Source organism: Orcinus orca, chromosome 7, assembly GCF_937001465.1.
Source record: "Orcinus orca chromosome 7, mOrcOrc1.1, whole genome shotgun sequence".
Classification (NCBI taxonomy): domain Eukaryota; kingdom Metazoa; phylum Chordata; class Mammalia; order Artiodactyla; family Delphinidae; genus Orcinus; species Orcinus orca.
Window position 1 is genome coordinate 92498705 of NC_064565.1, and position 23712 is coordinate 92522416.

The 23712-nt window shown below is 42.8% G+C and overlaps 1 protein-coding gene across 6 annotated transcripts in view; it reads right to left on the reverse strand.

The window, feature by feature from the left end:
• Window positions 1-23712, reverse strand: part of PLEKHM3 (pleckstrin homology domain containing M3) — a 184547-nt gene that overhangs the window by 149594 nt on the left and 11241 nt on the right. For all 6 annotated transcript variants that reach the window (XM_004262790.4, XM_033428843.2, XM_033428834.2 and 3 more), the window contains exon 2: window positions 11669-12591. In XM_004262790.4, the coding sequence (XP_004262838.1) occupies window positions 11669-12269 (601 nt within the window). In that variant the 5' untranslated portion in view covers window positions 12270-12591. The remainder of the gene's footprint in view (window positions 1-11668; window positions 12592-23712) is intronic.

Genomic DNA, 23712 nt, shown 5'->3' on the forward strand with positions numbered 1-23712 from the left:
ATGCCTGGTTCCTCTCCTAAAGTTGCCCATAAGTTACTCCTCCCCAGGGGTGGAGTGTGCGAAGGGAGGGAGAGAGGCCAAGGGGGCCATTCTAACTGATGAATCTTTACATGGACACAAAAGCTATAGGGAAGGAGATTCCCTGCAACCCACCCCCCACTACCCTTGGCCACTGCCAGCTTCCAGACTTTCTGTAAATTATCCTTTTAATCTTGACTCTCAAGAAATTTTCAAGTGCTTCTTGCCAAACATATCATGTTAATTCTCTCTGTCTGGCTTTGAAGGTCCTCCATAATCTCTGCCCACTGCTCTACAAAATGTAGTCCTGTTCTGGCTTAGCCTCTGACCACCCCACACAAAGCCTGTGTTCATCTCCACCTCGGCTGTGTGCTCAACCCTCAGTGCTCAGCTGGAACACCCTTTCCTCAGTGAAGACTTCTCTGACATTCTAGACCACAATCAAGTCTCTTTTCTTTACACTTCTGGTTAATAAAACAGTTTTCCAAGTCTATTTGTTTCGTGTTATTATTCAACTGTGTTTAAGCCAGAGACTAGGGGGAAATTAACCAAATTTAGGTCCTTGTTCTCATTAGAGGGCATGAGGGAAGTGAAATTAACAGTATGCACATCAATCATGACACTGCCACAAATGTCCACAGCAAAGAACATGAAGCGAATGATGCTACAGGAACCAAAGAGGGGCTGTGTTTTGTACATTTTCAATATGGTATATAAGCCCTCACACAGTGCTGGCCACAGTAGTGCTCACAGATATTTGTTAACTTATTCTGGTAGAAATGAACTAGGCTCAAGTGATATCTCTTCTGTGAGTTACTTTGGAGATCTTTCTTTATGGGTAAAAGAGAATATCCCATGTGTTTTCCCTTCATTAACCTAGGGGAAAAGACATATCTGTGCAGGCTCTAGAAGAAAGAGATCCATAACATTTCTAGCTATGTATTAGCTAGACACACCAGCTGGGGATCTTTTCCATCTAAGTTCTTTGTGCTATGAGCAACAGTGATAGGGCATAAGTCAACACAGACCTGGTCCATTTCACTTCTCAAGTGTGAACCTGACCAGGAGATCACAGACCCAACCTCTTAAATTCAGAGGTTTTCTGCCTTCTGTGACAAGGGTAATTTCTAGTGCTTATAGAACTTGTTGACCCAGAAAACATTTCCAAACATCAACTTTCAAATGATGCTCACTCTTGGCCATCGTGAGCTTCTCATTCTGTTTCGTTAATCTATACGAATTAAGTGTAAGAGAATCTCTCATACTTAGGCCACCAGATTTTAAGATAAGTGGCATTCCATTGCTATATCTTTGGGTAACACAGAATCATAGAAACTTAGAGCCAGAAGGGACTAGAAATCTCTTCAGCCCAGCCCTATCTGAAGTAGAACCTGTCAGGGGCCTCCAGCCTATCAACTGTCTCCCCCTATTTACCAACGGAACCCTAATTTTGTTCAGTTGTGGAGATGGCCTCTCCCCTGCCCCACAAAAGGAATCATGATTTGTTTAACCCAATCAGTAACCACATTTTCCTTTGCCAGAGATTGCTTTAGGGGAAGGCATGCAACCCAGTTCTGGCTGCAGACGAGGTGCTTTTCGGGTCCTCTGGGAAGAGACCCAGAGGAAGTGCCCTGCTTTCCCTTCCTGACTTTGGCAGCTGACATATATCCTTGGGACTGCTGTAGCCATCTTGCATAACTGAGGGAGAGAAGAGACACTACCAATATACTGAGGATAGCAGAGGAAAAAGATGAAAAGTGCCTGGATCTTGATGACCCTGGGGCCACCAGAGGTAGGTGTCCTTAAGTGTTCACTGCATACAGTGTTTGATATTCACTAAGTGTCCAATAGCTATCTGTTAGATACGTGAAAACATAAGATGATAAATGGCCTCACTGTTTATGTCACTTTCAGCTGAGTTTCTATTACTTGCTTCTAAACACATTCTAACTGATTTAACAGATTTGGAAAGAGGTTCCAGGAAACAAAGTGACTTGGCCAAGGATATACCACAGAGTGTGCAAGTTGAGAGTGGAACTCCAACCTCCAGACTTTCAATCTAGATGACACTGTGCTTTATCTGTGGTGGAGGGGATGAGGCCTAAGCTTCCTCAGACCTGAGAGGCAGTATTAGAGCATGGTTAGGTGTGGCCTCCAGAATGGGCTTGGCTTGGGGTCCTAGCTCCACCACATACTAGCCAGACGGCCTTGGGTGAGGTTACCTCCTCTAAGGCTTGGCTTCCTCCTTGGTAAAATCAGCAAAATATTAATCTCTTAGTCTAACATATTAAACTATTATTAATATTAAATAAGATAATGGATGAATATTTCTTAGCACAGGTCTGGGCATAAAGTTAACTCTCATTAAGTGATAGCTCTTATTGACAGTATTAATACTAATAAGATTCATTCAACTTGACTCAAGCTTTAGGTAAGGAAAAATGAAAGAAAGGCCATTTTCATTCTGGAAACAAACAAATAAAACAGTGCTGTCCTGATTTTCCAAGCACCAATACATAGAGTCCAACCAAACACCTTGCATATGCTCATACCTGATAATGATAGAAAGTTGTCTACAATACAATTCATTTTATCAAAGAACTGCCAACCTACTGTGGGAGATGAATGTACAAGCAATTACCTATAATGTGCGGCAGAATAAAATGTGCTATGGAAACATAAAATAGGAGAAAAAAAATAATTTTAAAAGAAACACAAGAAACAGAGAACAAACCAGTGGTTATCAGAGGGGAAAGGGGTCAGAGGAGGAGCAAGATAGGTGAATTACAAGGATTAGGAGGTACGGACTACCACGTATAAAATAAATAAGTTACAAGAATGTGATGCATGGTACAGGAGATACAGCCAATGTTTTATGATAACTTTATGCAGAGTATAATCTATAAAAATAGAAAATAGGTACGTTGTGTACCTCAAGTTAATATAATATTGTAAGTTACTTATACTTCAATTTTTTTTTTAATGGGAAAATATGGAAAGGTCTTAGGGATGATGTGGCATTTGAACTGGTCCTTGAAAGAAAATGGAGGATTCTGAAAAGTGAAGAAGACAGAGAAGGTATTGTGGGTGAAGAGACATCACGAGCAAAGTCCCAGGAGCTTGAACGCACAAGGCACATTCAAAACTAGCACACAGATGGGGTGAAGAAAGGTGCAGGTGATAAGCTTGGAAAGATGGGAAAGATGCTTTAAAAAATTTACACTTGATTTTGTAAACAATGGGGAACCATGATTCATTTTTGAGAACAGAGTAGCACGAAAAGATGTGTGTTTTAAGAAAGTAACTCTAGCAGTTTGTGAAATTAGTAACTATAGTTCTCCTTAGCCAAGAAAGATAAAATACATTAACAGAACAACCGCATAAAAATGCCAGACATTTCATTTTCAGAGTTCCCATATACATTTGTTAGGAATCAGGATGCGGGCTGGCAATGAGGCATGTTGGGTTTCCGAAAAATATAACCAATGGAAACTATACAACCATATAAAATCAACTTTCTGTGACCTATTTTAGCAACTTCTTTGCACTGACTAATCTTGCTGAAGAGTGAATCATAAATTCAGCAGAGCCCATGTCCTGGTGACCTCACTTGTTCTAAGCCCGTAGGAATATTCCCACCTCTACTGGCTCCAAGTCTTTTGAGAAACATCATAATTGAAAAAGCAGTCATTTTAGTATAAGTCCCAAATTTGGCTTTCTTTTTTTTTTTTTTTTCTCTAGTGAAAGATGGGGAAAAAGGGAATCAAAACAGAGTAACATAGAACTCCAGATAAAGAAACCATACTGCCATGGTTTTTCTAGCCCTACAGAAAAACTCTGCTTGAGACCTTCTCCTAAAGTACTCAGCACAAGAAAAACAGGCAGAGGGATGGTACCAGGTCACCAGAGAGTGAAACCGACTGAAACAAAAGCCCAGCTGACCACTGCCCTTGCCAAGCAGATGAAAATGTGAACACAGGGAGGGAAAAGTCAGTCAGATTCGGCAGTCTGCTGAGTTTCAGAGCTCCATAGCTAATGCCAAGGAGTTCTTCTAAAACTTTTTTATTTGAAAAATTGCAACAGCAGTTCATCCAGAAGTAGAGTCACAAGGCACGTGGAAATCCTTCTGTGTTACCTAATTTCAACCATACATATATTCCCATCATGACCTTCCATTACCTCTCTGACTATAGTAATTGGCTCCCACACAACCGTAAGTCAAGGTCTGTTCAACAACATCCTAGAATAATATCATTTTAGAGTTGGGAAAGATTATAGAGATAATTTAACCTGCTTCACGAGTTTACAAACCAAAGGCAGTAGACAAGTGATTCTTCCAAACCTACATGGTGAGTTAGGGGTAGAGCTACGACACAATGTTTGCAAGTCCTTGCTGAGTGTTCTCTCCATATAGCCTCACCTTCCTCTACCGTGTGTATATACTTAGAGGGATGAAAGAGAGAGAGAGAGAGTGTGTGTGTGTATAGCTATTTTTCATATTGATAACATATCTAGTGTCCACACGTTCTTATGGCGTTTTATGTTCTTACCTTAATATATGTTTATATTTGGATTGTAATTCTATGGTGTTAGGACCCCGTCTTTTTTATCCCATGGGAAATTCCCTGCTGCCTCTGGCTGTATCATTACTTAGTGAACAAGAACAGGGTAACAGCGGTGCAAAGGGGGAAAGGGTTAAGACAGATACGAGTCAGGAGCATGTCTGTACAGAGTGAAGATTAGGACTAAAAAGGAGCCATTCTGGTTGCGGGATCAGGGTCCTCCCTCAGGGCTAGTTCCCAGTCACACCTCGCTACAGCTGCCTAGGGCATGGCAGACCCTGGGATGGCAGAAGCAAGGGAGCTGGTGCTGACGAAGCTTCGGTCTCCACCACCTACCTTGAGGTTCTCTAGAAATAGCTGCCTTTGAAATGAGGTGATGACTGTGTTATTTAATGGATGGGTGAATCCTTTCATAACGTATACATATATCAAATCATCATGATGTACGCCTGAAATGTCGTACAATTTTGTCAATTATACTTCAATAAAGCTGAAAAAAAGAACTGCTGTTGCCATCTCACCTTAGATCTATTCCTTCCCCATCAGTTTATGACCTAATCCTTTTGCTATGACTATTCTATCCTCAGGTAATGCAGGTAGTCTTAACTACATTGGATTCAAGCTATACTCCATCCACCTAGTAGGACCCACTTGCAGTACCCTAGCACTTAGCATAGTCTGTTTTCCTGAGGCAATGACATCTCTAGAATGCATTCACAGGCTTCTGAGTAAGACTGAAAAAGGAAGCCAAAGATGGGGCAACACTCTGAAGCCTTCTTTCCATGGTCACAAACCCAGAGGGGTCGGTTCACTTATGCTTTTCTGTATGGATAACATTCAAGAGTGTGAAAGGCAAAGTTACAGTCTTCCTTTTGCAGATTCGTTGGTCCTCTAAAGGACTGTGACCAGCTCTGCACTGTTCATGTAGTAAATGTGTTAAAGGCAGGAAACAATCCTTGCTTAGCTAGACTGCTTGGGTGGGTCTCCGTTTTCCTAACCAGTGATTCCCTGAGGGAGTAATTTTAGTTGATGAACATTATCACCCAGGTCTGTTTCCTCCACACCACTTCCTACCCTTTACTCCCACAGGGACTGATTGCCAACAAGCCTTCTATAGTGGAGGGTTCCGGAGACTGAGAACTACTGGCTTCCAAAGTAGGGGTCCAGCTCCAGCTTAGGGGTTAAGAGCATGGAGTCTGAAGAAAGAGTGCCCGGGTCCAAATCGAGGATCCACTTGTTACTCGCTGGGGGACTGTAAGCATGTTACTTAAGCTCTCTGTACCTCAGTGGCCTCATCCTTAAAAAGGGCTCAATAAAAATACCTATATCACAGGAGTGTTATAGGAATTAAATAAGCTGCTATCTGCACGGCACTGAAAATAGTGAACAAAGTAAGTGTTTGCTGCTGTTATTGTTATTTTTTCCCTTCTCTTTCCACCTGGGCTCTCTCACTTACCCTGAGGATGAACACACCAGGTGCTCGGATGTTGGCTTTGATAGTAACAAGTAGGCTGTTAATCTCTTTGATGTATTCTGCTCTCATAGATACCAAAAACCTAGGAAAGAAGTGATCTTCAAATCCAAAGCAATAGCCTTCTGTAAAGAAACACTATGAGGGAACGGGGAAAAGTTGAGGAGTGATGCAAAAAATTACCTCACGTGACTGCCAACTTCAGAAAGACTGAAGGGCACACCACAATTATCTCCCCAGGCTTTGTGCTCACCAAACAGCAGTCAGATTCCTCTACAAAGGGTAATCGTAACCATGCCTGTGTGACCCTGGCATCTGAGATGGTGTCTGGAGACTCCTCCAAGCCCAGGGCACCATTCTTCCAACACCAGGGGCTACTTTACAAGCCGTATCTGTTTGATTCTCTCTTATCACAAGGATAGTGCACAGCAGCCTTTGAGATGAAAGCAAATCTTCATTTCCTGCTGCTAAAGAACTTCACAGAGAGGATGTGCAAGGTATGAGATGCTACATGATGGTGCGAGGCCCTCGGAAAAGAGGGTGGAGTTGTTCTTTTTCCAGAAGGACATAAACCGGCTAAAGAACTAATGTTCTTAATTCATCAGCTTGATTTCGATCAGAAATACATTCATCTCATCTGTAAGAAAATGTTTTCAGGATGTATTATGTTCAGGGCACTATATTAGGTACTGAGGATAATGCAATGCATAAGAAACAATCCCTTCCTCAGTGACCATAAACTCTGGCGTAGAAGACAGTAAACAGTTGATGACAAATCAGTATGAGAGAGGGAATGGATGGTTTATTTCCCATTAACAAACCAGTTAACAGCTATGAGAAAGTACAATGCAGGAAGGCCAATTCAAGAAATATTTATTACGAGGCCATTTTATGAAACTGACTATGCCAGGGAAAACTAGGAGTGATTGGTAGTATCACTTTGCTTCTCATGGATGACTTCCAAATTCAATTGTAATAGTAATAATAATATTATTAAATGTTTAAGACCTCTATTAAGTGTTTACTGTGTGCCAGACATGGTTCTCAGAAGCACTTTAGATCTTTTAACCCATTTAATGCTCACAAGATATTGAGGTAAGTACTACTATTATCCCACACTTTATGGCCCCCCCCCAAAAAAATTAAGGTTCAGAGAGATTAAGAAACCTGCCCTATGTTACACAGCTAGTAAGTACTGAAACAAGGAATGAAATTCTAACAGTCTAGGTTTATAGTCATTGTTTTAACCAATATGCTACTTTGTCTGACCAGAAGGCCTTCTTCAGACAGGCTTGCCCATTAGCCAAACAACTCCTACTATACCCCAGCTACCCACTGCCCTCAATATGCCAAAATCTGGTTTGCTTTATACCCAAAGCATCATTTATCCTCAGTAGGCTCACAAGCCTAGTTAATCATTGCCAAACGAGGCAGAAGACACAGAGGCCCTACCTAATGAAGAAGACCCTTGGGCTTGTCGTTATGGAAGGAAAGGGAGGGAATGAGGGTGGCAGAAGAGGAGGAAGCGGCGGTCAAGGAGGAGAAGAACTGCTCCTGGTTTAAGTCTTTAAGCTACTCAGGGGCCTCAGAAAAAGGATTCAGAAAAAAATAAAAATTAACTGGAGAAAACACAAGACTACAAAGTAATAAAGCCCATAAGTAAGAGAGTGACAGGGCTAGACACAAACCCTGATAGCCTTTCCCCGTCTGCCTGTGGTGTCAGGAAAGGGCTTTACAGTGAGGAAAGGGTTCCTGTGCATTTCTTCTGTTTGTTTTCTTACTAAAACTCTGTGCCATGCCCTGAGAGGGTTGCACCCCCCAGTGTGTAACGTGTCTTCTGTATCTGTAGCCTCTAGCAACTGGCATCTTTTGAACAAATCCACTTTGGCATGAGGACACTCAGAACGCAGTGACAAACTGACCCCAAAGCAGACACTATTTGAGCACGCCCCTGTAGAACACTTGTTTGCAACTTGCTGACCTCCACTGAAGCACGTGTGTCTGCGGGCGTGTGCACACGCACATACACACACTCACAGGGCTGAGCCCTGGTGACTCTGGACACTCTACTCCCCTCCCAAAAGCCATTTGATCCTAGGAGAAGCCCCCGCTGGCCAAACTACAAAGATCTGGAGGGCCCTGGGTGGACCCCAGAGACACACTCTTTGTTGAAAACCAGGTGCACTGCCGTGCCATTGCTGGGGTCCCAAGCGCTTCCCTTCACCCCAGAGCCGAGGTGGCCCTCCAGGCAGGCGGCGGTGGCCTCGGGTGTTTGCCTCCCTGCTGCAGCCAGCTCCTGGGCTCTGCAGGGTGGGCTCCAAGGCCACAGGGCCACCTTTCTTCCCTGATGCACTCTTCCACAAACACTGGATCTGCTGAGCCTGGGGGGAGGGGCAGAGAGAAGCCGCCAGCCAGCAAGTGTGCACAGCGCACAGAGGGGAGGCGTGTGCAGGACGGAGGTGCGCCTCGGTTTACAACGTGGCTGCAGCGCCCGCACTTCCCTGTCTGAGGTGTGACGTTGATTTATTGTTGCTGAGTAACTTCTCGTGGTAGAAACCAAATTTCTTTTAATATATTACATATGTATGTACACACTCGTGTGAAATATATGTACTTTGAGGGGATCTATTTATGTTCCATGGGGAGTCATTCTTTCCCATCAGGAATCTCAGCTGCTGCTTTGTGTATCTGGTCAGATTCCTGGCACGTTTTGTTTCCTGTTGTTTAGTAAAGGTGCTCTTCCTGGGATGCACACACACAAAAACACCAAGTCGCTCTCCTCAAAGGAGACCCATTTGACTACATTTTATTTCTTCTGAGGAGCCCTTAGCCTATCATTAACCCTTGTTAATTTTTAGAACAGCTAGAGTGGAGGATGTGAGGATGACGGGCCCTGTCTGGACACCGAACCTGAAGTGCCTGTGGGACACTCCAGCAGAGGTGTTCACCAAAGAGCCGGATACGCGAGTCTGAAGCTCAAGGGAGAGATGTGGCCTGACCGCAATCTCCTGGGTCCTCAGCTACAGCTCTGGCCAAGATACCATACCGCCTCCCTGTGCTTTTGGCATATGCCTTCAGGAGAGACAATAAGCCTTTCTTCAGTTTGGACGGCTACTTTCAAAGGTTCTCAAGTGAACTTCACTCAGAGATCTTGGCTGATCTTGACTCTGCACGTGGGTGTTGCCACTTCCTCGCCTCTCCCAAATGCTGTGAGAATTACAGTCGGCAGAGTGGGTGACCAGCCATGAACCTAGAGCTCCTCTCCACCCCCAGCCCAAGTGTGGGCAGCCCACGGGCCCTGCTTGCCCCTGCCCTTTACCTAGTGAGCAACAGGAACAAGATTTCTCTGTCCTGCTCTCCAGAGTATGCCAGACAGAGCAGGTGTCAGACACTTGGCAGGCCATTTCCCCAACCTTATTAATTCCAGATAGGATGCGTATCCCGTGGATCACCAAAAGGGGGCCAGGTTATATTATATCAATACTTGCAAAGGCCACTGGTTACAGTTTAGCTTTCAAAATACCACTCAGTACTTATATTTCAACATAATACTCAAACTTTTTAAATTGAGAATTAAAAAGTAATAATCATGGTCTGTCATATCCTCAAGAGAGAAGCTAAGGAAGGTTCTTTCTTTAGCTTCCTTTAGAGAACATGAGGAAGGCTGGTTCTTGCATTTACAATCCAAACAAGATTGGAAAAAATAAAATTGGAAATACGACATCCTCTTAACTTGGTTTATGCCAGGGATTTAGAATGGTTACAGTGGTTTAGTGATTAAAAAAAAAGAAATCTATGTGAACTCCAAGAAACCAAACAAAAACTGAGGTTGTTTGCTAATCAATGAGTACAACTGTTTGTACGTGAGCCCAAGGCAAAGGTCTCATTCTGCCAGGCACTGAGGTCGCAGCAACTTGTTCATCCCCTAATGTCTAGCCAGTTACCAAGCCCTGTGCTTTATAATGTCCTTTTCTTTTTTACTCCCATGATCACCATTTGGCTAGATGTTACAGAGGACTGGTGAAAGTCTAGGAGAGAAGATAAGGAATTACAAGTCATAAATTTGAGTGTGGGGGGGAAAGAGTATTTTAAAAGGATAGATTTGAACTGGGTGTGAAAATAATGTAGCACCTCATGGGCAGGAAGACTGCATCTCCTTAATGGACATACTATACCATATCCTTGCCTCGAGTTATACTTACAAACTAAATGTTATTAATTAAAATTTAATGTAAAATAAGTAAATAAAATACAATGTTAAATGTATCAATGGAGTAGCAAGCAATGATAGAGATTGAAGAAACGCTAAAATAGCAGTTAAGTACATAAAATAGTCTCCCCAGTTAATTAAGCAGAAGCCATCTAAATTAAGAGGTTAAGCAGGGTAACTGAAGAATCATCAGTAAGAGGGCTTCCCTGGTGGCGCAGTGGTTGAGAGTCTGCCTGCCGATGCAGGGGACACGGGTTCGTGCCCCGGTCCAGGAGGATCCCACGTGCCGTGGAGCGGCTGGGCCCGTGGGCCATGGCTACTGGGCCTGCGCGTCTGGAGCCTGTGCTCCGCAGCGGGAGAGCCCACAACAGTGAGAGGTCCACGTACCGCAAAAAAAAAGAAAAAAAAAAAAAGAATCATCAGTAAGAAAAATGGATACCCTGTATAAATGAGGTTATGGTGAAGAAAAATGCTGGGGGAAACAGAGAGATGGTTTGTCATGTCTCACAGAAGAGGAAGTTCATGGGTGAGTACATATTCATGTGCATGTGTGTGTGTGTGTATAAAGTACAAGGAAAAAAGAAATCAGGGCCCTGCACCATGAGGTCCTAACCAACTTCTCCAAACGTTTCCTCCCACGACCGCCATGAGACCCTTTGGTCTCCTCAAGGGTCAGCCTGGTCTCCTTGTCTCCCCCTTGGTCCACACCATAATCCTGACCGAGTGTCCTCCAACTGTGACTCTCTTTCTGCAACTTAGTGTCCTTCAAGGTCCAGCTCAAGTTCCATCATGTCTCACAAGCCCTTCCTGACAAGCCCAGCCCAGAGTGTCTTCCCCTTCCTCTATCCTCTGACAATTGCTGCCACTCACTCATTTTTTTAAAAAAATTCCAAAAATATAAAGCAAAACAAAGTTCCCTCCCAGGCATTTCAGTTGAGCACCTCCTTTCTCTCACCACTGGGCGCCTTCCTGAGTCTTTGGGAGTGTCTGATCCCCTCAACCTAATGAGAAGTTCTTTAGGGCAGGGACTGTGTCTTCACACATCTTTTAATCCTTCATATCACAAGACTATGGCCAAGGTATGAGCTGATCAACATCTACCAATGTGAATAAGTGGTATCATACAATGTTCAAAGGAAAGTACTACATTAATCATGAGAACATTCTGATTCTAACATACAAGATTAGGAAAGGAGAATTAACCGTAGTCATCTTTTCACTCAGTTCCTCCTAGGCGGAATAAGACTGTAGACTTCAGGTAAGGTAAGTGCAAAGGTAAATGGAAGAGGGGCTTAAGTAAGCAAAGCCAGACACGGACAATGGAGAGTAAGACTCTCATGAGGTAGATGCAAGAGAGACAAAGGAAAATCAACAATTATTTAATTGCAGTCAGATATAAAAACATACCCATATTTCCTTGAGCATCTTCTACCTTGTTTGATGAGGACAATAGAAAAGACGTCCTGGTGAAGTGAGGGGCCTGAAAAGATGGTTGTTGCTGCTGCTGCAGAGGCATGGTTTTGAGGACCACCCTCCAGTCCACCTGGCTAATATCTGACCTTGATCGAGCATGGCCGGGCTTAAAAGTAGAAGTCTCATCCAATAAGTCATTCACAGAACGAGGTCTGTCCCTCCGACGCTGACAGATGTTGAAAAAATCAAAGGTTGAAGCTTCCTTTTGTTCCATCCAGGACAGATTATCTGGGGTTGTCCCTTTCTGGACCATAAACTGTTCTTTGGCAGGAAAGACATTTTGAGCTTTGGTTTCTAAGAACCTGGTCTTACAATGGTCCCAGATCATGCCTCCCTTGCCCAGGGAGGAGACATTTCTGATAGCACCATTGTCTATGTTACTGAGGACCTCATGCCCCACCAGTTCAGGAACTTCCTGAATCCCATAAACCTCTGCTTGCTGCACAGCCTTTTCTAGCTTACTATCGAAAGTAGTAAAGAAATCCTCAGTAACTTCCAGGGCTGGGCTGATATCATCCACTTCCAAAGCTTCCATGTCACAGGCTCCAAGAGGCCTAAGCCTCCTAAACTTGTTCAGGAAAGGGCTTCATGAACATTCACCCGACAAAGAGAGGTAAAGTTTTGGGCAACAGAGTTCTGGAAACAACTGGAAGGAACTTTCATTCAGCTGCTCAGAGCAGGCCAAGCACAAGGGTGGTTGATGTTTTCCAGGACATTAAAAACATCTGCTAGATGATAACAGTCATCAACAAAGGTACTGGGAGACAAACATTCCTTTGAAATTATTCTTCAGTGAGACCTCTGTAAAGACAACAGGAAGTGCTTGTCAAGGCAATGTCACCACCATCTTTAATTTCCTGAAAGAAAATGAAAAGAACAACATTGGCACATAGTTCATTGTATTCTATATCATTGTATTCTATATACATAAATCTGCCCGCTTACTTCCTCATCTTTACATCTCTTCCATGGCAGTCATGCCCAAACGTGGACAACACCTACAGAGAAGTTCCACTGTCAAGAGTACACATCACTGGGACTACCCTGGTGGCACAGTGGATAAGAATCCACTTGCCAACGCAGGCGACACGGGTTCGATCCCTGGTCCGGGAAGATCTCACATGCTGTGGAGCAACTAAGCCCGTGTGCCACAACTACTGAGCCTGCACTCCAGAGCCCACGTGCCACAACTACTGAAGCCCATGTGCCTAGAGCCCGTGCTCCGCAGCAAGAGAAGCCACCGCAAGGAGAAGCCCGCGCACTGCAATGAAGAGTAGCCCCCGCTCACCGCAACTAGAGAAAGCCAGCGCATAGCAACGAAGACCCAATGCAGTCAAAAAAATAAATAAAATTAAAAATCTTAAAAACAAAAAGAGTACACATCACTGCATTGTATTAGAACTTACACAGAGCAGGGTGGGACTCTTGATAAGGGGAATTAAGGTCAGCAGCTTTTACTCATACAGAGAAGCCTATGCGAGCAGCTGTGAAAAGACTGCCCCGGCAAATCTCTGTGATATTGACCTAAAAGAGTTAGCCAAAGAGACTAGGAATTCTGTGACTGCGCTTATATCGTAATCAGTCTGAAAGTCATAAATGCATGAGTCCTGTCACAAACCGTGAAAGCACTGATGGTTTGTCAGGCTCAAAGGTGCAAGGGGGAAGTAGAGAGGGAGAATGGCCCTTTTATTAACCTGAATGTTTTTGTGTTGTGTTTCCTAAGCTTAGATTATGTAATGCCTGATGATGACTCTGGACTTCACAATTCTTCCAGTCATCTTGCAAAAAGGCTTCAGGATCCAAACTCCCTGAGGCTTTGAGGATTGGCTTACGAGTAGGTCCAGCCTTGGGGCTGGGCAGAAAGAATCATAACACTAACCACACTGTCTGGGAAATGCTAGATCTCCAAGGCCAGGCCAAACGAGAACAGTGATGCTGTCCAATATGGTAGACACTAGCCATACATGGCTATTTAAATTTAAATTTATTGGGTTTCCCTGGTGGCGCAATGGTTAAGAAGCCACCTGACAATGCAGGGGACACGGGTTCGAGCCCTGGTCTGGGAAGATCCCACATGCCGTGGAGCAACTAAGCCTGTGCGCCACAACTACTGAGCCTGCGCTCCAAAGCCCATGAGCCACAACTACCGAACCCACATGCCACAACTACTGAAGCCTGCACGCTTAGAGCCCACACTCCGCAACAAGAGAAGCTACTGCAATGAGAAGCCTGCGCACCTCAATGAAGAGTAGCCCCTGCTCACCACAACTAGAGAAAGCCCATGCACGGCAACGAAGACCCAACACTGCCAAAAAAATAAATAAATAATTTTTTTTTAAATTTAGAAAATAAATAAATAAATAAATTTAAACTGATTAAAAATCAAATAAGGTTCCTCAGTCACACTAGCCACACTTCATGTGCTCAACATACACCTTTGTATCTTTACCAAAAAAATGAACAAAGAAACAAAACAACTAGGTAAGCTTTGTTTTCCTTAACTACTTACAAGTAGGTAAAACTAGGCAATTAGCAACACCTTTGCAAGTTGCTGCAAAGGTACATAAATGTGCTTTCTTCTTTAAAACTGCAAAATTTCTGTGGTTGATTAAAATAATTTTTAGCACTTAGGTCATTAAATCATTACATTTAAATCAACAGCACCAATCTACATTGCTTAATGTGTGTAAGTAAAACTACTATATACAGCCCGTTATTTTAAATGTATCAAGAAGGTTTGCAGGTCACAGGAACTTGGTGGCTAACCTCTTATAAAGTGATAATGACTGTGAATTTGTCTACTTTTTACATTTTCATGTTTATTATGTTAGCATTCATGAAGCAAGGCACAGATTGATTTTTGGCGATAAGATCAGTTATAATATTTTTCTAGCTGCAAACATGGTTTTGTTTGCTGTGTCTATGCTAAGCCTTGAGTCTCTTGAATCCTATAGCAGAGTTTCACTACTTCTGTCATTTTGAAACTTGGAATTTTTCAGTTTTATCTTGTACACCAGACGCTAAGAAAAAGAAATACATAATAAATCTAAAATTTCTAGTTCTTTATTTACTAAAATTTTAAATGAACATAATAAAATGTTTCCCATTTTATAGAAGAGGCACCAAGGTGCCGAGCACTAAGTTATTCACCTAAGATTCTATTATGAATGTTCCTTTTCTTACCTAGTTCTTAAAATTCAGTCTTTAATCATACTAGAGAGAGTAAATACCTTTAAACTGATTCTTTCCTTCTTTTTTTTTAAAATCAAAATGTCTAGGAATATACTCTTTGTGCTCCCTGCTTTGGTATTCACAGGCTGGCTAGGAGCATATAACCATTGACGGCCAGCACTGCTGGCTTGTGGAACACTCCATCACACTGCGTTCTAAGATTGTAGACTGTTAGACAAAGACGGGACCTTCGAGATCATCCTCTCAACCCCAACTTTCACAGAGGGGACACTGAGGCCCACAGAAAGTAAGATGTCCCAGGGACACTTCCCTATGCAATGCCTCATTTAATCCTCATTAAGGGCAGTAACAATTCAACTTGAGAACCATTTCAATGCTGTTTAACAAGGGATTCTGGAAACCACTCGTCTACCATCCATTAAGGTCACGACAGGTCCAAGATGCTGAAGACGGAAGGATGAATAAGATACAGTTCTTGCCCTAAAGAGGCTCACAGTCTATCATGATGAGCCTAAGAAAATAAGTCCAAAAAACTGCCTTGACAGAGGATGGAAACAGATTTGGTGGGGGAAGGAGGGAGGGGTCACTTGCCAGCAAAGGTGAGGGAGAGATTAAGAAGGCCTTCAAAGGGAGGTGCCCTCTGAGTTGAGTCTAGAAAACTTAGAAGGTATTTGCCTGGATGGCTTGGAAGAAATTAGGAAGAGTAAATCACCTTTTGGTTAGCAAGCGATTTTCAAGTTTATTATATAAAATGACTTTCCATAGGCAGTGTAGTGAGCAATGCAGTGGAGAAATAGCAAGCAATCTAGGGGATCTAGAGTCAGAGCTAGGTCCAAATCCTAATTCTGTCTCACACTAGCTATGTAATTTGGGGTAAGATTTTGCTGAACCACCCCCCAAGTCCACCCCAAGTCCTCTGGGCTAATCTGTTCTTCCTATTCTAGGAATTTCACTGTTAGTGCTTTCCATTGCTTCTGTCTGGAACCTACACAGCTATTCTCTTTGCTTTCTGATGTAAATATGCATTTACCCTTAAAAACCATACTCTACTCTTCACTGTGTGCCCCAGCATTTCCATGCCACTCTTCCTCCCCTCATTCCTCCACTTAGTTACAAAGGCCTTTCAGTTCCTCCTTCAAGGTTTACCATTTTGATCTCCAGGCCTGCCCACGGGCTGTTCCCATCGCTGGAGGGGTTACTCCCTCCTGGACTCTTTTGCCCATTGCATCAATGCCTAATCATCCTTCAGGGTCCAATCTAACATCAAGTGACAGACCTGTATTCTCTAAAGAGAGCCACAGCAATATCTCCTATCCCACGTGCTTTTTGGCAATGAGAACTTGCTACTTCCCCATCAAGAAGTGAGTTTATTTTTCCACTCCCGTGAATTGGGGCAAAGCTTGTGATGTTTTGATCAGTACAGTGTGGCTGTGCCCATTGGCGGTGCAGCCTTTGACTGGCCTGGTGGCTTCCTCTTCCTGTCTCTTAGAGCTCTAAGCTGATTATATAGAAAGTCCAGGCTACTCTGCTGGAGGGAGAGACCACATGCTAGAGCACAGAGGCACCAGACATGTGAGGGAAGAAGCCATCTTGAATGACAGCACAGTTGAGCTCTCCGATGATTCCAGCCCCAGTCAGTATCATAAGAGATTCCCAAGTGAGAATCTTCCAGCTGAGTCCAGTTAGCCCAGAACCATGAGAGATAATAAATTGTTTTCAGACACTAAATTTCAGAGTAGTTTGCCACACAGCAAACAATAATCAGGACTTACCACTTCCTTAGGGAAGCATTCTCTGGTGTCCCAGACTAGGTTAAATGTACTCATTTAAGGACAGAAGGGCCTTGGTTCAGAAGGGCACCAGCACTTCTGTAAGTTATACACATCACATTTGTAATTACTAGTTTCGGTGTCAATATCCCCTTAGGCAGCAACTGTCAATTTTGTTCACCCATGGACCCCCCAAACACAGTTGCAGTTCAATAAATATTTGTTGAATAAATGAATTATTTTTGAGTGGGTATCTTTAGAATCACGACATTGTTTTCTTTTCCCCCTTTTTCTTTTGTTGTTAGTACCTGACTTACATTCCTCTTACCACATAATGATTATCTCTAGCAATAAACAATAGAGGTACTGCTTTAACAACAGCCAAAAAAAATTAATCTTTAGTATAATAAATGAATTAACAGACCAATGTGAGAGACCCAGCCCTTTGCCTGTATTTTCACAGTACAAATTAAATAGCTAAAAAGAATTTGAGAGTTGCAGTGATTTATTCATTCCATAAACATTTACTGAAGCATCTACTGTGTTCTAGGCACTAGTGATACGACAGTGAACAAGACAGACATAAACCCTACCCTTGTAGAACTTACATTCTAGTGAGCACTTACTATTTAGACACTGCTCTAAATGCCTTCAATGTCTTACCTCATCTGTTAAGGGGTGGTGAGAAGGCTGATGTACTCCTCCACACTCTAGCAATCCGATCCACCCCATCCCATCCCAAATCCCAACCCTCTATGGAGTCTTTCCTGAGACTCAATCCTTTCGGATCTCTCCCTTCCCCAAATATCTAAAGCATCACTAAACAAGTCAACTTTGCAGACTGTCTTTTTCCCTCAGTTAGACTATAAGCTTCTCGAGGGCAAGTCCCATACCTATGTCTCTGCCACCCAACAAAGGCAGCAGGGTGTTCCTGCCTCTTGTCTTCCTCCTTCTAAAGCAGCCTCCACATCGTTTCTCTTAACCCTTCAGAGTCTTCCCAGTAAAACAGGGCTCAGCAAACATTTTCTTTTTTTTTTTTTTTAATAACTCTGGCAACCACTATCAGCAAACATTTTCTGTAAAGAACCGGTAATAAACAGTTTAGGCTTTGTGGGCCACACAGTCACTTTTGCAACTACTCAGGTCTACGGCTGTAGTGAGGTAAATAGCCACAGGCAACATGGAAATGAATGGACGTCTCTGTGTTCTGATAAAGCTTTATTTACAAAACAGGCAGATAAACAAAATACGATATATCCATACAATGGAATATTATTCAGCCTTTGAGAGGAAGGAACTCCTGTCACATGCTATAACATGAATGACCCTCGAGGATATCATACTAAGTAAAATAAACCAGTTACAAAAAGAAATACTGCGTGATTCAATGTATATTAAGAAGTCATATTCATGGAAATAGAAAGGTAGAATGGGGGTTACCAGAGCTGGAGGGGAGGAGGGAAAAGGGAGTTATTGTTTAATGAGTATAGAGTTTCGGATCTGCAAGATGAAAAGTTCTGGAGATCTGTTTCACAGCAATGTGAATATAAACACTACTGACCTTAAAATGATTAGATGGTAAATTGTATGTTTTTTACCACGACTTAAAACAAACAAGCAGAGGGCCAGATTTTCCAGCGGGCTGTGGTTTGCCAATTCCTGGCCTAGAAGATCTAGTTCAGCCCCCTGAGGAGAGGAGGAGGAAGTCAGGAGTGACAACTTCGGGTCTCAGGAGGAAGAAAGGAACAGCAGCTCCACCAATTACCAGGAATGGGACTTCAGCAAGTCACTTACTAATCTCAGTTTTCTCATTTGCAAAATCAGCAAGTTAATAATACCTCTCTCCTAAAATAGTTGAGAGAACTAAATAGGACAATGCATGGCATGGTTCCCGGCACACGGTATAGCACACGAATAACAGCAGCCTAAAAGCCCTCACCCGATGGGTTCCATCACCTTTCCTCTGTGACCTCATACTCTCCTTACCCCCTACCCTCCCTTCCACACCAGCCGCCCTGCCGGTTCTCCAACTTGCAGACATGTTTTCACCTCAGGGTCTTTGCATCGGTTCCCAATACCAACATGGTGAACTCTCTCTTTAAGTGACTGTTCATGTCACCTTCTCAATGAGGCCTCCCCTGACCACCCTATTTTAAATTATGACATGTGTCTCTGCCCTGGACTTCTGATCCCCTTTACTCTGTTTTTTATTTTTTTAAATAACCTTTTAATTTTAGAAGAGTTTTAGATTTAAAGAATTATTGCAAAGACAGTACAATGAGCTCCTATATACCCCACAAACAGTTTCCTCCATGTAACAGCTTGCATTAATGTGATACATTTGTCACAATTAATGAAACAATATTGATACACTGTTGTTAACTAAAGTTCATACTTTGTTCAGATTTCCTCAGCTTTTCCCTAATATCCTTTTCCTGTTCAAGGATCCTATCCAGGATACCACACGGCATTTAGTTGTCAAGTCTCTTTAGCGTGCTCTCGGCTGTGACGGTTTCTCAGACTTTACTTGTTTTTGATGACTTTGACAGTTTTGAGAAGCGCTGGTCAGGTATTTTATAGACTGTCTCTCAACTGGGATTTGTTTAATGTTTTTCTCATGATAAGACTAGGGCTGTATATTTGGGGGAGAAAAACTACAGAGGTAAAGTGTCATTCTGATCACATCATAACAAGAGTAGATACTATCAACATGACTTACTACTGCTCACGTTAACCTTGATCACCTGGCTGGACCCTTCTTCCTTATGCATCTACCATCTTCTAACAAACCATTCAATTTACTTATTATTTAATGTCTAGTGTTTCTCTCACCCCACTAAAGTATAAGCTCCTCGAGGGCAGGAATCGATGCTTATTTTGTTCACTAATGTATCCCAAGTACATAGAGAATGCCTGACACACACACACAAAAGGCACTAGATAGATACACGCTGAATGAATACACTGTTACTCCTTTGCATGACATTCATTGCCCTTCATGACCTATCCACCTCTCCAGTTTGTCCTTCCTGACCAACATTCACCTTGCTGTTTTACTCCTCCATGCTTTGGCCCAAGCTGGGGAGCCTTCCAAATTGCTCAGGCTCCCAGAACACCCTGGGTTTGCCACAATGTACTGTAATGATGAACAATTTCTCTCCATCCCACTCTATACTCCAAGCTACTTGACAGCAGACGTGATGCCTTACTGACCCTCCTATATAATCTCTATGACTTCATCTTTTGGGGTTCCATTTTCCAACCTTTCTCCTTTTGGAATTTATCTTTTCCCTAGGATGTATAGGCCTCAAATTCACTACAATACAAGGGTCTAATGCGAAGTTTAGTCTCCATAAATGAACACCTCTTACTAGCTTGCCTCATTTGGTTTTGAAATTAATTAATTAAAAAATAATAACAACATGGGCTTCCCTGGTGGCACAGTGGTTAAGAATCTGCCTGCCAATGCAGGGGACATGGGTTTGATCCCTGCTCTGGGAAGATCCCACATGCTGCGGAGCAACTAAGCCTGTGCACCACAACTGCCGAGCCTGCACTCTAGAGCCTGCGAGCCACAACTATTGAGCCTGTGTGCCGCAGCTACTAAAGCCCGCGTGCCTAGAGCCCGTGCTCCGCAACAAGTGAAGCCACCGCAATGAGAAGCCCGCACGCAGCAAAGAAGACCCAATGCAAAAGAAAAAAAAAGACCCAATGCAGCCAAAAACAAAATAAACAAATTAAATAATAATAATAACAACATATTCAGACAGGTCAAAATATGAACAGGACTTTCCTCTGACAAAGTGAACTGAGTGAAATCACCGTGTGGGTGCAGTGTGGTTTGCCTCCACACAAAAAGTGGAAATCAGGAGCTAATTAGAACTGTGTTCTAAATCTGGCTCAACCACACACGTGCTGGGTGGCCTCTGGCAAACCATTAAACCTCTGGGTATCTTACTCAGCTACCTGTATCCAACAACATTGCTAATATCAAATTGCTTCACATGTGGCTCATTCACCAGGTAGCTGTTCCAACACACCTTTAAAAAATGTAAACTGCTATATAATTATGGAGCCCTCCACTGGACCTCACCCATTCAAGAACCACCTGCTCCTGTCTTCCCCTGGAAAGATATGTCAGCCCAACAACAGCAAAGTCAGCAACCAACTATTTATAACACCCTACTTTTCAGCCAAACTCAATGATCTACAGACACTTTATTTTATTTTTATAAAGAATACCCTTTCTGTAAAAAGGATTATTTCCCCAATGTCACAGATTGAGAAACTGAGGTCCATTTGTCAGTGTTGTCATAAAAGCTCAATCCAAAGAATTCCATGCATGCATCAAAATGTTAACAGGATGCAGAATCAGTGCATTACTGTTTCCTAACAAGGAAATCTGCTGTTTACATGCTCATTAGGCAAGGCTAATTAGCAGGATGAATACAGCAGTCCTTCCACACAGAAGTAGAAGCAGATATGAGTAATAATACCAGCCTGGCCCACACAGAGATGCCACTTTCTCCCAAGCTGGATGGTAAAAACGCTGACTTCCTCCCACTTGACTAAATGGCTGGTATTCAGAACGTAATGAGTGCTCAAGAGGGTGTCTGGGGCCTTGTAGTTTTAGAAGCAGCTGGACTACGGAGAAAAATGCAATACCAAAGACACCTAGGATAAACAGTTTCTGCCAATCATTTTCAAACATGAGAAACAAGGGTGATTATAAGAATGGTCAGCACATGTGGCTCTCACACGGTCTTCACTTTGGTTAAGGCCACAGCTGACTATAAATTTTCTGAGAGTTGCATAATGTAAAGACTCCACCACAAGAGAATATGACCCTAGTAAAAATGCTTCTGGATTATCAGGCTACAAGAGGTTACGCTTTGTCATGGTGCTTTGTCATAAAGACATGTTGTAATGTAAGCATGTTGATGGAGCACAGGCAAGCCAAGAGCAGCAGATAAGGAAATGGTGCCTCTGTGGACCTCATAAGAAGAGTTCAGGGGCTCTTTCAGAGGAGAAAGACAGCTAGAAACACAAATGGAATCCCATCTTCATAGGCCTGGAGGGAACATTAAATGGCTACATTTATCTAAGTTTCAATAAATGAGAAGTGTATTGCCAGGCAATACCTAAGGAACATATCATTTAGAAATATAATTTTACAGTGTTTTTCCCAGTTATGAAGGTAATAAACCCATAAAAACTCTGGAAAATACTGACAGATATGAAAAGAAAATAAAAATCAGTCATGATCTCAGAACGAAATAGTTAGGTGTGTTTTTATCTAATATTTAATTGGAATCAGATTATATACAGTACACAATTTGGGCACACTGTCTGTTTAAAGACCTGCTCAAAAAGCAAATACCAGTAATTATTAACCGTGAAAAGAAAAAAGAAATGTCTCAGAGTGTGCTGTGCCCACCGATACCTTACAGCCTGGCACAAGGCCCCACCTGACTGAACTCTCTTCCACCCTGTCCAGGGACCTCCTCTCTATACTGCCACTAGTGCACTGCAAAGCCCTGACCTGCCTCGAGCATGTCAACCGGCCCCTCCTCAAACCTTTCCTCCCCAGGTTTCATGGGCACCGCGCTCTCTGTTTTCCTCTCATTTCTACCCTCTCCTTCTCTGTTCCATCTTCCTCCTTTCCTTCCTGGTCTGCTCATCAAATAGGGGCATCACCTCAGCTCTCTTCTCTGACTACAGCCGCATGTACTCCTCGGGTCAGTTTAGCCCCATAATTACCTCCATGCTCACACCTCCCAAATTTCCACCTTCAGTCTCCATGGACTCTGGTCCCATGTCCCCAACTTTTTGTAGGACATTTCTATCTGGCTTATCATCTGGCAAAATGAAGCTCAACTTGTCTAAAGCCACACTCAGCTGTTCACTCAATAATTATTTGCTGACTGCTCACTATGGGTTGGGTGCTGTCTGAGGTACTGGGGAGACAGTAGCAAATAAAACCCTTCAATGCAGCTCCCACTGACAACAGGGCCCAACTCTCTAACCTGACACTCTAGGCCTTTCACAGTCTTGGACTAGCTTGCCTGTCCAACTTCCCGCTTCCCTTCCATAAGACATTCTTTTCCTCCAAACTGGGATGCTACTGCTCAAGTTTTAGGCTTTCCCAACTCCAAAACTTTGCTTACAGTTATCTCTGAGGTACCGTCTCCCCACCTCTACCTACTGAAATTCTATCCACTCTTCAGGCTTACTTGCCGCCTCTTCCACAAGCTTTCTGTGATTCCTCACCCTAAAACGGTCAGCTCTTTCTTTAAATGTCCAGAGAATGGCTTTGGTACTGCCTCCACAACTTACACTGCCTGCTGCCTGTTCCTTCTGAAAGGAATGATGATGATAATAATTATATTATCTTATAACAATTATGTTATCTTATATTATTATAATATAATATATTATATTATAATAACTACCCAAAGCATATTTTGTGCCAGGTGCATTGCTCAGTACTTTATATCTCTAAGCCTCACCATGTGTAAAGTGATGAGGAAACTGAGGCGAAACGATACCTGGTAACTTTCCTGAGGTCACACGCCTACCCTACTGGACTTACAGCAACTTGGGCACAGCGATTCTACCCCATTTCATTTTTACAACCCTCACTGGGCCTAACACAATGGCTAGTACACAATGGGTGCTCAGTAAATATGGGCTGAATGAACGACTGCATAAAGAGCATGTTTTCAAAGTACTGACGTCTGTAAATATAAACACCACTCTGCTTTTCTGGCCAAAGTATATTTGAATTCATTATAAGCTCGTTTAATAAAAATTTGACATGCTTTCCAAAACGTTATGTTGACTTGAGCTTTTAAATTTTTTCTTGGTTAGAAAAAGCTTCCAAGCTATTGAAACTGGGTTTAAAAATAACATGGCAAAGGTGAGGTAGCAAAGACCTCACTCAGACCTTTTATAGAAACAAGAGCGCCTATGCAGCGCTTGGGAATTATTTTGTGAACCACTCCAAATCCATACCTT